At 32.8% G+C, this 15,488-nt stretch overlaps 3 protein-coding genes across 3 annotated transcripts in view; 1 reads left to right on the top strand and 2 right to left on the bottom strand.

Annotated features, from left to right (window-relative positions):
- LOC105623850 (calcium homeostasis endoplasmic reticulum protein) overlaps positions 1-314 on the bottom strand; it is a 5,025-nt gene extending 4,711 nt beyond the window's left edge. The window contains exon 1 of the mRNA XM_012205223.1: positions 296-314. Within this exon, the coding sequence (XP_012060613.1) occupies positions 296-314 (19 nt within the window). The remainder of the gene's footprint in view (positions 1-295) is intronic.
- A 1,559-nt stretch (positions 315-1,873) lies between these two features.
- On the top strand, positions 1,874-3,717 carry LOC105623849 (eukaryotic translation initiation factor 3 subunit G-like). Its single transcript, XM_012205222.1, has 3 exons — positions 1,874-1,895; positions 2,406-2,858; positions 3,305-3,717. The coding sequence occupies exons 1-3, from the start codon at positions 1,874-1,876 to the stop codon at positions 3,715-3,717; spliced, it is 888 nt and encodes a 295-aa protein (XP_012060612.1).
- Positions 3,718-6,123: 2,406 nt separating this feature from the next.
- LOC105623848 overlaps positions 6,124-15,488 on the bottom strand; it is a 40,107-nt gene continuing 30,742 nt past the window's right edge. Inside the window, exon 4 of the mRNA XM_012205221.1 lies at positions 6,124-6,366. Within this exon, the coding sequence (XP_012060611.1) occupies positions 6,124-6,366 (243 nt within the window). The remainder of the gene's footprint in view (positions 6,367-15,488) is intronic.

Below are 15,488 nucleotides of genomic sequence, written 5' to 3'. Positions count from 1 at the left end.
TATATATATATATATATATATATATATATATATATATATATTTACAATACTTTTACAAATAATCTAATGAATCCAGATATCACAGTGATTTGAAAGTATTATTATATTGCTGTAGGAAGCCGCTCGACATAGGTCAAACGAAACAGCAAGGTGCAAGCGAAAGACACAGCATTGCAATTAATGTGAGAGAATGCGAGGGTTAATTAATTAATATCATATTGGAGTAAGCAAAAGGTGCGAGGAGAAGAAACGCGTGCGAGAGAGCGCGCCTGTGCGGCCGGATCGGCGTGCTCACCTGCGGGTGCCTGGTCCATCGTGACGAGGGACGCTCGATCGTCGGCGGTTCTGTCAAAGTTACGCCGTAAAAACGTTATGTGCACGTATCGTCCACTCGCTCGATTGTCGCTCCGTGCATAAAAAACGGAGCACCGTTTCGTAGTGCATTATTCACTCACGGCGGCCCGGACAACGCGTTAGACGTCGCCATTACAACCCTACAATCTCGCCAAACCTCGTCGCTCGCAGCGACCGGCAGTGTTGCCAATTCCCATTGGGAATCATGAATCACGATTCTCGCACTCCGATAAACTTGGTCGGTAAAAAAGTTGGCTAGTCACATTTTGTTATTTATTTTATTTATTTTAATTTTTTTGAATGAATAATTAAAAATAAAATTTATAATAACAATAATAATAATAGTATGTAGTATATATATTTATATATATATATATATATTATAATTTTATTTATTTATTATTATAATCAATTTTCTTTTCAATTACACTTTGAAATTCTTCATATAAAAATTTTGTTTACTTCATTTATTGTTAATTGCTTACCCCTGGTGAAAATTTTTTCAAAATTTTTTATATAATTTTTCAGAATTTTTATGTGAATTTCAGATTGTTTTAGAATATTTGAATAATTTTATAACTTTCTAGAAAATTTCTTAGATTTTTTTTATGCAAACTGTAAATCGGACTGCATCTTGTGCGTATTTTTTTCGACATGCTTTTTCTCTAGGAAAAATAATAGGAATACAAATGTTCCTATTAATTATTGGACACATATCGAAACGTCTCTTCATTCTGTTTTGTATTTTATGGTTCGAAGTTCCAAGAAACGTTCGAATCGCGGCAATCGGCATTCGCGGCATCATGAATTCCTCCATTTTGATTTCCACGTGGATGTTTAGCGTCTCTGTTCCGCAATTTGCTTTATTTCGTATGGTTTCATCGTAATCTGTGCTTTGATTTGGATTATCTGTCTACTATCAGCTGTCGAATTTTTACGGTAACGTCCAATGACAATTTTTACTTTTTTACGCCACGTTTTCTTGATTTTTGTATTTTTTAAGTACTTTGAGTTAGAGTTTTTCAAGTACATTGATTTTGCTGTGCCAATAATAATAGCTTCTTTTATTTCGACTCCTTTTATTGAGTTCGCCCAGTGAAAATGGATAATTGAATAAAGTAAATACACAATTTATAGAAATAATCTTTAATCGTCAAAGGAAGTGTAATAGGTTAGGTTCTAATTCTATGTCACTTTTTTATGACATAAGCAGCCTTGGTCTATTGTAATTTTATTTCATTATATGAATATTAAACAATTACATTTAATAATGAAAAAATACTTTTATTAATTCTCTAAATGATTGGATTAAATTATTAGATTATTATCGAGTTTTTAATCGACTTATACTAATTCATGATAGGTTTAAATTTGTAAAGAAACATCTGCTAAATGTATTATTGATACCTTTAACTATGCTGAAAAGAGATGGAATATCGTATAATTTTGTATCTAATTTGTTTCAGCGTTTGTGTACATTTTCTGGCTCTAATAGTGTTTCATTTATTGTAAAAATAAGATGACTGACAAATCTTTAACTGGTTAAGTATATTTAGGTTTATATCTATGCAATTAATGTGAAAAACATCAATTATGGCTTGTACATTTTGTTTATTAAGATATTGCAAAATTTTAAAATAAGTGCTTGAACATTTATTCTTGATATTTATTTGACTTTAAAAGATTTATAATTCACTGTCAGATTTTAAGATATAATTTTACTTATAATTTATATATTTTTTTTATATTTTGTATATTTTATATTTATGTATATTCTGATTTTTTTTGTTTTTTTTAATATATAAAATTATAAACAGAATTTTATCCTGCTAAGAATAATAAATATCTGAAGTAAGGATTTTAAACTTTATAATTCTACAAATAAATAAATGGAATCAAATGTGTTTAAATACAGTATGTTTATGGATAAACAAATAATTGCCTTAATATTCTGAAACTTGATGTTTACACATATTGCATAATACTTTTATATACTTTTAAACTAGTATTCGTACGTATCTGAATGTTCTATAATATTGTATAATTTGCAGAGATGCCAGTTGCACAAAATGAGGTCAAATCTAGCTGGGCTGATGAAGTTGAAGAAGAGGGAGGAGCGTTACCCCCACCTACGGAAGTCTACGAGAATGGTTTTAAAATTCTCACTGAGTACAAATACAATCAAGACAACAAGAAAATCAAGGTTGTACGTGCTTACAAGATAGAGCGACGCATAGTTTCGAAAACGATTGCAGCGCGTAAGAATTGGACGAAGTTTGGCGATTCTGCTGACGACAGGCCGGGACCAAATCCAGCTACCACTGTTGGTGGTGAGGATGTTTTTATGCAATTCATATCCAGCAAAGAGGAAGAGAACAAAGTGGAGGAAGACTCCTTGGATAAATTGAAAAGTATGGGCGATAAGGGAGTCGTCAAGTGCCGTAATTGTAATGGCGATCACTGGACATCCAAGTGTCCGTACAAAGACACTGTTCTTGCTGGTGGTAAGTTATATTGTCAGAAATCAATTGATACGATGAACTAAAATTCAGTTATATTTCTTAAGTCTATTGTCCTTCATCAGAGATGTGGTGATCTCTTCTGCATAGGCATTCATATATGAGACTTTAGAGTTTTTAATATCGGTTCCTAATGGCCTATCAGAAGAGATTGTCATAAAGATATTCTCGATGGCTCATTGCCTTCCGAGAAGTGACACTCAAATAAAATCTGATACATGTTCTTGTGAATTTGAACTCAGATCTTTGGCATAGAAAACAGTTACTCTACGCTACATTCAATTATATAAACATAAATAAAAATATAAATACAGTTCTATTTATATTTTTTAATTATAGAATAAATGATATATATATATGTTATTTTTGTAAATTATAACTGTAATAAATTATAACTATAATAATTATATAACTAAAATTCTGCCTTTCAGGAAAAGTACCAGACGACAAGAAACCTCTCGTTACTACTGGAGTACCTGGTGCAATGGCTGAACTTAAGCCGCAAGGTGGCAAGTACGTGCCGCCTGGTATGCGTGACGGTGGCAGCAAACGTGGAGACTCGATGCAGATGCAGAGACGCGACGATACAACCGCCATACGTATTTCTAATCTCTCGCAGAGCACTACAGATGCGGATTTAGATGAACTTGTGAAGCCATTCGGTTCCGTAGTCAAACAGTTTCTCGCCAAAGAGAAACTTTCCAATCTCTGCAAGGGTTTCGCATATGTACATTTCAAGCATAGGGCTGATGCAGCAAGAGCAATCGCAACTCTGGATGGTTACGGTTACGATCATCTAATCTTGAGCGTCGAATGGTCGAAGCCGCAAGCTCAAAATAATTAAAGTGATGCGAAGCATGCGACACAGTTACGGACAGAAAAATGAAATTAGTTCAACTGAAAGGAATCCTTATAACAAATGAATTGTTTGTGCATATATCTATGTACATTCTTATGTCAGAAGTAGAAAGACAAGTGGTCTGTATTCGTGATTTCTCATTCAATTCTAAATGTGAAAATCAAATTTTCAATCGAAATAATATATATTTTTATTTATATTATTACAATATAACATTATATTATAATATATATCGTATTTAATAATTTCTGACAATAAAAATGAAAATTTTCATTTAATGTTAAATGTACAGTATGTGAATACAGACCGCGAATCCTATTTTTATTTTATATTTTATTTTATTTTAAAATTTATGCCCGTAAGTATGTAAATATGTAAATGTATACATATACATATATTTACCATATGTAGTAAATACTGGGTGTAACTAAAATAAGATAACAAACTTCAGAGCTGACTTCCCCACATCAAAACGTGAAAAAAATTCATGACAAAAACATATATTCATAAACTCATTACTGAGATATAGCTCGAAATGTTTATTAATAGGGGAAAATAAAACAGTAATATTGTATTTATTATTTAATATTATTTAATTTCTAATGTTTCTAATATTTCTAATATTAATTAATTTTTAATTATAACAAACGTTCGAAATATCTCCCATTTAATTCAATACATCAGATCACACTTTTAGACTCGCACTTTTTCAAGATCCCGGGGCAATTACGAATGGTGTCACAAGTACCTGTCTCTTTCTCTTCTTTTTTAGCTCTATAAATTTCTCTTAAAAGATCATAGTACCATGCAATAATAAGGATCTAATAGATTCAATAAAAATCTTGAGAAACAGAGGTCGCACATATAATTTTAAATTTCAGCGATTAAATGTATCAATATAAAACAATCAAAGATGCGTTGGCTATCTTCATGCATAGTCTATCTTCATTGTATCTTCATTAGCGATTGGAATTTCACATAAACTAAGGATTTTAAGTGTCTCCACAGATAAAAATCTAGAGAATTTAGATCGGGGGATTGGAGGCCATAATACTTAAACACTTGGAGCTATACCTCAATAACAATGGATTTGCGGACATAACGTTCATTTATACTTTTTTTCATATTTGGTGTGGGAAACTTGGCCTCGAAATTTGCTATCTTATTTTAGTTATATCCTGTATATAGCAAAAAAACATAGAGACAGTAAACAGGGGAGCTTATTTCTTCATCATAATTTTATTTCTTCATCAAGCAAATGCAAGATCTTCGCTTTTAATATTGCGATGTACTTCATCCATTAATTCAGAGCTACTCTGTTTACTTGTGTGAGAAATAATTATATCAATAAATAAAGTATACTTTGTATTCTGAAAGTCTTATCAATTGAAAAATATATTGTAAGTTTTTATATGATGAATTGATTTTCTTAACTTTTACGGCTTTGATTATTAATATTAGGATAAAAAAACAGATGATTAAACTTGGAACTTTGTTCATCACGTATTGACATTACAAGTATAGATCGCTTAGCATAGACAGTTTTATTTCAATATATTACATAGATTATATTGAATCACAATGAATGTAATTACATTTGGATCTGGCCGCGCGACCGCATTATAAGTAGACTTAGGTACATATTTCCAGAATTGTAACATTACGTCTAATACAACCTTACACAATACCTTATAGAAGACTCCTCGAAAGTACATTCATCGCGCTAATTACAATATAATACATCATTCTTATTCATTTTTATTCTGCATTCGTCATTCGTATTTTCGTTTTGCTCGGGATCAGTTTGCGACGACACGTGTTGCTGTTATCAAATATAACAAAGCCACAAGTCGTGTGTAACTCGAGAAAAAAATATTGAGGACAAACCGATGATCGCTAAACAATTAAAGATCGATTGAAAATAGTGAATGATACGAAACATCACATGCCACTCGTGTTTAACACATTCTTCTCTTCGCACAATGAATCTAGGACACCCTGTTATAGCCCAATTATCCGCGAATACATAGTCGCCAATAAAGATCAGCCAGCTGAAAAATGCAAAATGATCACAATTAACTGTCTCTTTATGACTTGCACAATATTTATTTCGTACGCTTCTCGGCATAAGATTGTGTTACACAATCTAAGATATCTCGAGAAGAAGTAATCTTCATATTGAAGGTAAAACTGATATTGTAATTGCATCCGTAATGACATATGAAAACAGATTTGAGTTTGAAACTTTAAATTAATTTCCACGATCCTTCAAAGTGTCTGTCAAATCTACGTTTCGCTTAAATTTTTTTTGGTCCGGTAGCCTTTGATTCATGGATTAAGAAAATTGTCATCACTTGTCGGAGGGCGAACTGAGTTCAGCGATGAACTTTATCACGTGACATTGATCTCCTCATCGTCCTCGTTTTCCGTTTGCTCCTCCGGTCTTTGCGGACTCGTGAGCGGGCTCACGTCGCTCAGATCCATTCTCGGCCGATCCCCATCGGCGTCGCTCAGATCTGGATTGGGGTTGTTCTTGTTCGGTAACGTCTGCTCGCGCGAGCCACCGGTCGCCAGCAGCTCCCGCTCCTTACTGTTTCGCCACTTCATGCGCCGATTTTGAAACCAGATCTTCACCTGCAAATGCAACCCATTATCAGCTTGCAATAAAAATCGCAAAATTTAATTCTTCATATTTTTTGTAGCATGAAAGATAGAATTCTATTATGAATTTCGACATGAATTATTGAATCAGATTTAACAATTCAACTTTAATAATTATAAGTGAAAATTGGGATCTGATTAATATCAATTATTAAAATTGATAATCAATATTTGTGATGTTATTTCCAGCTTTAGTTTATTACGTTTCAAATCCAATAAATCGAATCGGCACAGTTTATAGAACTCAAAAATATATTTGCAAATGAATATTATAACCGACAAACAATTTTTGAATTCTTTCAATTAATAAAAATTCTTTGATTCATTTGTTAGACCAACCAATTAATTGAGTTATGTGATATAAAATGACTGATAAACACAAGATATTTGTTGCATATATAATATTTTATCATCTAAGATATATCAAAGTATAGTTTCGACCTAGTTTTGGATCAGGAAGTTATATCTTCATGTTGAAATTAAGTTACAACTTCTTACACACTTTAAACATTTCACAGCTTGATATTCGTTTTTTATCAAAAATAACTATTTTATTATTAGACAAAGCTATTATTATGTTATTAAACATGAAGCTCTTTTGTTGTTTGACTTCCACTCACAAGTTTTGCGATAATTTAAATCCAAATTAGAGTCGAAACATATATTTTCACTGGAAGAAATCTTGTTGCAATAATTAGAATTCGAATAGATTCAACCAGAAAAATACGAGGCCTTCTTTTTACCTGAACTTGCACGATTCATCTTTTCTCTTTTTCTCTCCAACGTGAAGAGAAACGGCAGATAGATGAACCGTGCAAGAACTTTATAATAAAAAAGTTATAATAAAAAAAACACCTACAAATTAGACACTTATAGATAAATTTCATTGAAACATTTCGGTTAGAAATAATCAGAATTCAATTACAATAGGCCTGTTCTTTTCAACTGAACTTTTGCATCACCTGAAGAGAAAAAGAAGAAAGATGAACTAATTCAACAAAAATTCAGCCAAAAAGAACAAATCTATATAACAGAATTCGAATTGATATGATCCCTTTTGCTTGTACTTTTTGTTGATGCAAGCAGAACCAATTTCTTTTCGATTTTTCTTGATGTTAATATTTTTTAGACAATAAAACGATACATTTACACACAAATAATGCTTCAATATTGACACTTTTTATATCGCATGATTTATTTCTTCCTATTTCGAATCTATTTTTTTCTTTCAATCAAGTTAAAGTTAAGGACAATATAAATACTTCATCTTTGTTCATTCATAAAAAAATAATTTGAATTTCGAAGAGTTAAAATGCAATATCCATGTAGGATTCTTCCTGCATCTCATGTGAGCACCAGAGAGAGTTGTTTTACGTAACAGCGTATCTTGTACGATACATCAGAGCGCCAATGTACATAATCGAGGAAGAGGAAAACCGTTACTTTCCCGCGTTAAGGAGCCGCTGAACAGGCCAACGTCAAACGCACACTTGGGCACCCCCGAAAGTCTCTCGCCCACCCTTGTTTCCCGTTCGCTATGCCGCCCGTAGCCGCCCCATTAGCCACTTTATTATACGCGTTCTACCTTGAGCGAATCGTTGACCCCGGTTGCGCGGATTGATCTACCTAAACTGCTTTCCGAATTTTCATTCGCCACCGTGATGTGTGCACTTGACACCATCACAGACTCACCACCTTCGGGGGGTTCGCGCTTGCTCGCACGAATACAACACTTTGCGCTGCCTCTGATTGATGCCACGGGACGTGGATGTTCGATAATTCGCAGACGTTTCGTCGAACGTCAGGAAGCCACTTTAGTTTAAAAGTTACGTTATCGCTTATAGGTGATTACAAATCCGCTCATTTCAATTGCGCTTTTTGCGTTTTTTTATCCTTCTTTCTGGAATTCGAATACGGAATTGTCAGAAAAAGCGCGATAATATTTCGCGCCGAGTGTATAAGAGAGAATTATCAAAATTCAAAAGTACTTAAGATATTTTATATATTATATTTTTCATTAATAGTACTATTAATTAGCACTCAAGTTAATATTGAAGTTTGATATTTAAAACACCTATTATATGTTTATTATCTTTTGCCAAGCGAACAAAATTATTGTAAGCTCCTTTAAATAATATAGTAAAAAATACAATTCAAGCAATTCAAGCAATTTCTTAAATTGTACTGTATGTTACTAAAAACGTATAACTTCTTTAAAAAATATCTAGTAAATCTAATAAATGTAATAAAAAAAAGTAATAAAAAAATGATTGAAAAATTTGTGGTGCGATTTAAGAAATACCGATTTAAATTTTATAAGGCGCTGATCATACTTCAATAATTCATATTTTAATAAATGTAACATATATGTATATAAAAAATATAAAATGTTTCATATTTAAACAATATAAAATGTTTTACAATATATTTTATAAAAATATAAAAATACAAAATGAAATTGTATTTTTTTGAAATTGTTAGATAATTATCATTACCTAAGTTGATCAAAAATTATATCAATTCTACTTCATTTTTTAAATGTTTATAATGTACAAAAAAGATGTAACCTATAGAACGTTTTGTTTATATTTTTCATTGCTGTTTATATTAAATAATGAGACAAAACTGAAATAAAATTTAGGTGACCGGATAGTAGGCAACTCTTTCTAGTAAGCAAGGCATGTAGAAAAGATAAAATCTTTCAGGATAAAAGTCGCAAGATCTTAGAAAATATGTTACTCATAATCATCAAAATCTACCTTAAATTATTTAATTCGTGTCGAATTTTAGAATACAATTTTATTCATTGTATGCTCTGTATTTTGTTTGTATGTGATGTTTGTATGTGTGTTTGAATTAATATATTATTTCATATGTAATCTAATTCTTCAAAAAAAGATTTTTCGTGTTACACGGTGCATAAAATTATAAATAATATTTTATCCCGAGTTCCGACATGAATTATGGATCGTCTAAAGTGGGCTTGAAATAAAATCATTATATGGAAAATCGCGCGCGAGAGTAGCTGAGTAATGCACTTAAAAATCACAGATTGTGTCATATGTTGCACAAGTAATTTTATTTAATACAAAATACGCATTTCCAATTATCTCTGCAAAAAATTAATTATTAGAAATTAATTATTAAAAATTAATTATTAAAACGATTTATAAATGAAAAACCACAAAATCTTTTCATTCGTAAATATGGAATAACAAAATATCGCGAAGGGATTCAATTTTCCATCGTGGCGATTAAACGATCAAGAGATGAGGCATATCGTTCATTCTTTGATCCGCGCATAACAATTCTCGACAATTAAAAATATATTTTTTTCCCGGAGTGTTTCACGCGCCGATGGACGATATGATGATGCGGGGAAAAATTTTCGACACTTTCGCAACGTATATCTTATTCGGCGCGCGCTACGCATTCTGCCGGGTGCGGTGCGTGCGTTTGACACCGCGCGCCATCATTAATACCGGCCCTCGACCTAGAGAGATTGAAATTTAATGTAATTTATTATTTTTTAATATATCCCATGAAAACGTTTTACGCGGATATTTTCGATGCACGCATCCCCCTCCCTCCCTCCCTGCCGGAGGTCCCCCCGGTCACTCGAGGGAGGAGGTAGGCGTGTGCGCTTGACATCGCGCGAGCTAAAACGGGTTTTGACGCGTTAATGTGTTTTTCCGCTTTATAGCGAGATCGCCCGGGATCGGCCGCATTGAGAAAGGAGTCACGGCCATGAGCGCGCTCGTCGAGCAGACTTGTTTACACGAACGCCATTCAAAGCGCGGACGGACGCGATCATAATCGCATCGTTAATCGCCAAGCTCTGTAATAAAGGCAGCTTTCATTCTGCCGCTTGAAATAGCACGATTTAATTATCATTATTAATTAGGTATGTACACCGTGGACGTTGAAGCGTTATCGCGATACGTTGGATAAAGAGCTCCTAATAAAAGAGTAATTATTATGATATCTACAATAATTAGGATTCTTATAACATATCCAAGTGGAAAATATCAAAGTCTCGACGTGACGATGAATAAAAAATTTTATTGATATTGTTATTGATATTGTTACAACAAGAGTCCTTATTCCATTATTATTTCAACTGTAAAATCCTATGAATCTTAAAATAAAGGTTTTAAGAACATTATGATTGATAATTAAAGCATTAAAAAATATAATTATTAATTAAAATATTAAAGATCGAAATGTGATTTATTATCAACATTAAAAGTTTACGTAGTAATAAAGTAATAGCAGGATGCTTTTGAATTACGTACAAAGATTTTAATGAGATATTATTTTAAGATTTTAATTACGATATTTATTTTTTACTGATTAAAATCGTCACGATTCACCGCGAATCATTACGAGGGCCGCTCGTTAAGTGCCAAAACAAGTAATAAAATCATTAACGCAAATGTATTCGTATCCGCGTCCCGGCATCATTAGAGACCTCAACGCGACACTAATAATTCTATCAATTACATGATTCGTTTTATCGGTGTAACGCGCTGACTCGCCGCTCGCCCAATTGCGTGTCAATAATATTTGTAGCATTTATACCTAACGCTTGTAATATTGCAGAATACGCGTTTAACCAGAAGTCAATCACAGTTCACACGCATGTAGTGCCGAAATCAATTCATCGCGAATTACGGTGAATTTGATTGTAGTTCTGATAGAAATCCGGCTGATACAAATACAACCGACGAAATTTCATAACAAATATATTATATTTCAGTGGCAAAAGATAAAGAAGTCTTAATACAAATATTATAATGTAGAGAATGAAAATATTATAATGTAGAGAAACATTTTATATGAATGATTCGTTGTTATTTTTCAGTTGCAAATTTTTATATATTGCATAATATGTTGTTATTTTAGTTGTAAATTTGTAATCACAAATATAATCTCAATAATTTTTAAATTAAAAAATTATCAATAAAAAAGAAAATCCATTCAAATCAGAATTTATATATTTAAAATCTTTCATCTTTTTCTGTACGTCTATAATTTAATAAAGTTTAATTTGCGAGAATTTCCGATCTCTATAATCACAAATTAACAATAGAATTATAATTAATTTAGCACAAATCACATTAAATTTGATTATAGTTGCTGACAGAAATTCAACTACCAATGAAATGTCATAGCAAATATTAAATGTCACATTAGCGGTAATAGATATACATCTTAATATAAAAAATATAAATATTTACACATTAACTGCCTCATTACTATTCCAACGCAAATTTTTAATCCTAAGAATGTTGGAGATCTTGAGATTCTCACATAAAAATATTTAAAAAATTAAGTTCTCGTTAATCACTTAAATTAAAAAAAAAATCTTACATTATCTTTTTATTTATATTAGATTTAAAGCTTGACTCCAAAAAAATCTTTAAACTCCACAAAATATCAACAGAAAAAAATAACTTTTCTTTCGCCTCTCATATTTTTATCCTTTTTTACACAGCTTCTCTCTTCTTCCAAAATCTCTCGAGAAAAAAATCAATCTTTAAACTCTCAACAAAGATAAACCATGTTAATGGACGAATTTGTTTGAATCGTGTAAAGTGTCTCTCCTGTTTTTGCTGTGTCGTTAAACAACGCCGTAGATAAATTAACAAACGAAGGCGGTGCGGTACGACGGGTAATTATGCGTCGAACGCTATATAGCGCAGAGGAGAGGGACTCCAAAAGGTGAGAAAGTTATATTCGCCGCGACGAATTAATTCACCTATACTCGCCCCGCAAATTTTCATACGGGATGTATGCGCTTGACACCATGTAGACCCTAACGATCTGACGCGCTAATACACTCTTTAGCTCTAGGGTGTTACCCACACGAGAGATTGTACACCATTTACTGACCGTTTACTACCTCCATGAATATGTGTGCGTGCGTGCGTGCGTGTGCGTGCGTGCGTGTACGTGCGTGCGTGTGTGTGTGTGTGTGTGTGTGTGTGTGTGTGTGTGTGTTAGGTATATTCATGTAAGCGATTCATGTGAAGTTTTAGAATATTTAACCCCTTCCTGTCTAAAGGCGGTAATTAATGCATTTGCCAAATACGCTTCCTACGTTGCGATTGCGCGTTAAATTATCCTTAAGCAGGGTGCAACGCACCCGCAGGAGTAACTTTGTATTAAAAAGGGAATTTAAAATCGCCCGATGTTTAAGAGAACAATGAACAAACAAACAATTTCTCGCAAACGTTGAAATTAAAGAGCATAATTTTTTTCTTAATTGCTAGTTCATTTTTGAATTCTACTTTTTGTTGTAACACAGTTATCTCCGCAGTAGCAAGTTTAACTTTATCTATTTGTAAGAATTACACAGTGAAATCAAGAAAGGACGAAGTTAAATTACACAGATAACTGAAAAATGAACTCTAATTGAGATAAACGGAATAAAGGTCTAATTACAAATCTTGATATTAATAAAAATTAAAATAATCTGCTGCTTTTTTATTATACACAAATGGATGCAATATTATATAAATTTATGTAATGTCTTTAAGAAGTTACATGTTATAAATCTTCTCTCTATTACGATCAATATTACATAAAAAAACTAATTGCCGGAAAAAGGGCCTAAACAGAATTGTGCCTTTATTCCATCCCCTCAATTGTAACATTGTTATAAATATCATTGTAACTTTGTTACAAGGATAAAAAACTTGGGCAATGAAACATAAGCAATAAACGAAATGATCAAACAATAGAGGTCGTAAAGCCATAACAGTAGCAAATCAAATCCAAGATGTTGATTTCCTTATTATATTTTACTGCTTTAGAGCTGCGACACAGATTTTTGCATAACGCATAAGTGCATAAGAGAATCAATCAATCAAAGTGCTTCTTTTCCGTTAAGTGGAAGGAAAGGAAGAATTCAGATTAGTTGATTCTCTTATACACTATGCGTTATGCAAAAGTCTATGTCGCAGCTCTTTATTTTTTGTATGGCACAACTCTTATGAGATACTCCTCAACTCTGTGACTTTAACAGTCGATTGAATTGATATGACCGTATCATTCGCGATGTTCCTAAATTCGACTGGTAAAGAATTTTGACGCAAAATCGCCGAGGTTGCAAGTTTTCCGTACCTATCTCGCGCAGCGAGATTAAGCACGTGGGGGATGAAATCGGACAGAATCGGTAAAACGGCGAGCAATTCAACTTCGCCGAAAAGCGCGCGGCGCGGCGGCGGTGGTGACGGGCGGCGGTGGTAGCGTTCTCTCAGGACGGAGGTGCTTTGTTACTTTTGTTAGTTCCCGGCCTGCCTGCCGCTGACGGGACAATCAATCACCGCCGTCTCTCGGTAAACGCAAAACGAAAAGAAAAAGAGAGAAAGAGGGAAGCGGGGCGGAAGAGCGGGAGGGCTGAGGGTGCGAGAGAAGATCGGAAGTGAAGCCCCGCGGTTTCCCCACGGTGTGTATGCGAGTTGCCAGTTTATGCCGCTCGTCTGGGGTATCTGAATGACGAAATTGGTGATCGAAGTGGTGCTTCCGAGTCTTCTCTTCCTTCACATTGCTATTCGGTAGAAAGAGACGCAAACAAAATTAAAGTAAAAGATTAATATTCTAATTATTATTTTGAAACATTCAATTCTAGTATAATGGAAAGATACCTTTAGGCTAAAAATTATTCACAAAGAAAAAATTTTGATGATATATGAAATATGTATCGAAATAAATGGTAAATATGAAGAGAACGAAAGCTTTTTATTACACCTTAAGTTTTATTCTTCAATCAGAAGGCTACTTCAATCAGTGAATTTCATTCTGATCTTTTAAGTTTTATTAATTAATATATTTAAATTTCATTTAGTTTTATTTATTAAATATGTTTAATATGTTTTTAAGACTAATCGACGTATAGCTGTCAAACTCGTATATATATATATATATGCGATTCCGAAAAGATCTCCCCGCTTCAACTCGAGTTTCAAGCACGCTTCCTCAGAAAATCCAACTGCGAACGAGCAACGTGTCGATTTCAATATCTTCTCCATCAGTTTCTGCATAAAAAGTACGATCTGTAGTATATTGTAGTATATACGAATTCCGACGTTCCAATGAATATTCTTAAACTGATAATATAAAAGAAGATAATATAAAATAACAGATTATAGAAATAGATTTTAATAATAAAAATTAATTGTTTCAAACAATGTGAATTAGCTTTTATTGTTACATTTTATACGTTTGATCAAAGCAAACGTATTGAAAGATTTACTAATATAATGAGCTGGATAATTAATATAATAACACTAAAAGTGAACTTTTTAAAACTTAATCATTGAGCCACTATTATATTTATTTGGCAAACATACTGAAATTGAACATACTTGAAACTTAAAAAACCATTGATTATCGAAAAATAAAATATAAAGAAATATCGCAATACATTCATTTCATAATAAAAATTCACTCTTCAGCCTAATCTACATTCGTCGTATCGTAGCGTCGTAAGCATCGTAAGCATCGTGCGACTTTAAAATTGACGCATCGGATTGATCGACGCAACAAGCTTGTGACCTATGACGCCTACCAATATAGATTAGGCTTTAGACAATTTTGAAATTAAAAGAGAAGGTCTAAAATAGTGAGCAAACGAGTTACTTATTTGACAAACGTAATGAAATTATTAAAAAATTGGTTATCGAAAAATAAAATATTAAAAAACATCGTGGTATCATCATGCAGCCCATTCATTTAATAATCAAAATTTGTCCTTGTAACTCTCAGACGATGGAAATTAGAAAAGAAACTCATTAAAATAATGAGCAAAAGAATCTCAATTATTCCATATCTTCGATAATATTCGTCATGATGGTACAAAAATTTTAATTGACGTTAGATTTTAGATGACGCGTGACTCGCGGGGAGAGAGAATCAATCATTCATTTCCGATTATCTCTTAAACTGTAGCCGATCGGTCCACCCTAGGATCGTTCAAATATCGCTATAGTCGCAAGGATCAAGCATAACGACGACATTCGAAAGGCGTTATATAGAGTGCACGAGTGGGTAATCGTTAAACGATTGGCTGCGGCCTCTCTCTCTCTCTC

The sequence above is a fragment of the Atta cephalotes genome (genome assembly GCF_000143395.1).
Source record: "Atta cephalotes unplaced genomic scaffold scaffold00065, whole genome shotgun sequence".
Taxonomy (NCBI): domain Eukaryota; kingdom Metazoa; phylum Arthropoda; class Insecta; order Hymenoptera; family Formicidae; genus Atta; species Atta cephalotes.
Note: the sequence above shows the minus strand (reverse complement) of the source record. Positions and strands in the feature narration are given on the sequence as shown.

Excerpts from the sequence above, each read along its gene's own strand:
- LOC105623849 (XM_012205222.1), top strand. The coding sequence starts at position 1,874 with ATGACTGACAAATCTTTAACTG. Across the intron at positions 1,896-2,405 it reads GACTGACAAATCTTTAACTG|AGATGCCAGTTGCACAAAAT; the intron begins GTTAAGTATATT and ends TATAATTTGCAG. Across the intron at positions 2,859-3,304 it reads AGACACTGTTCTTGCTGGTG|GAAAAGTACCAGACGACAAG; the intron begins GTAAGTTATATT and ends TCTGCCTTTCAG.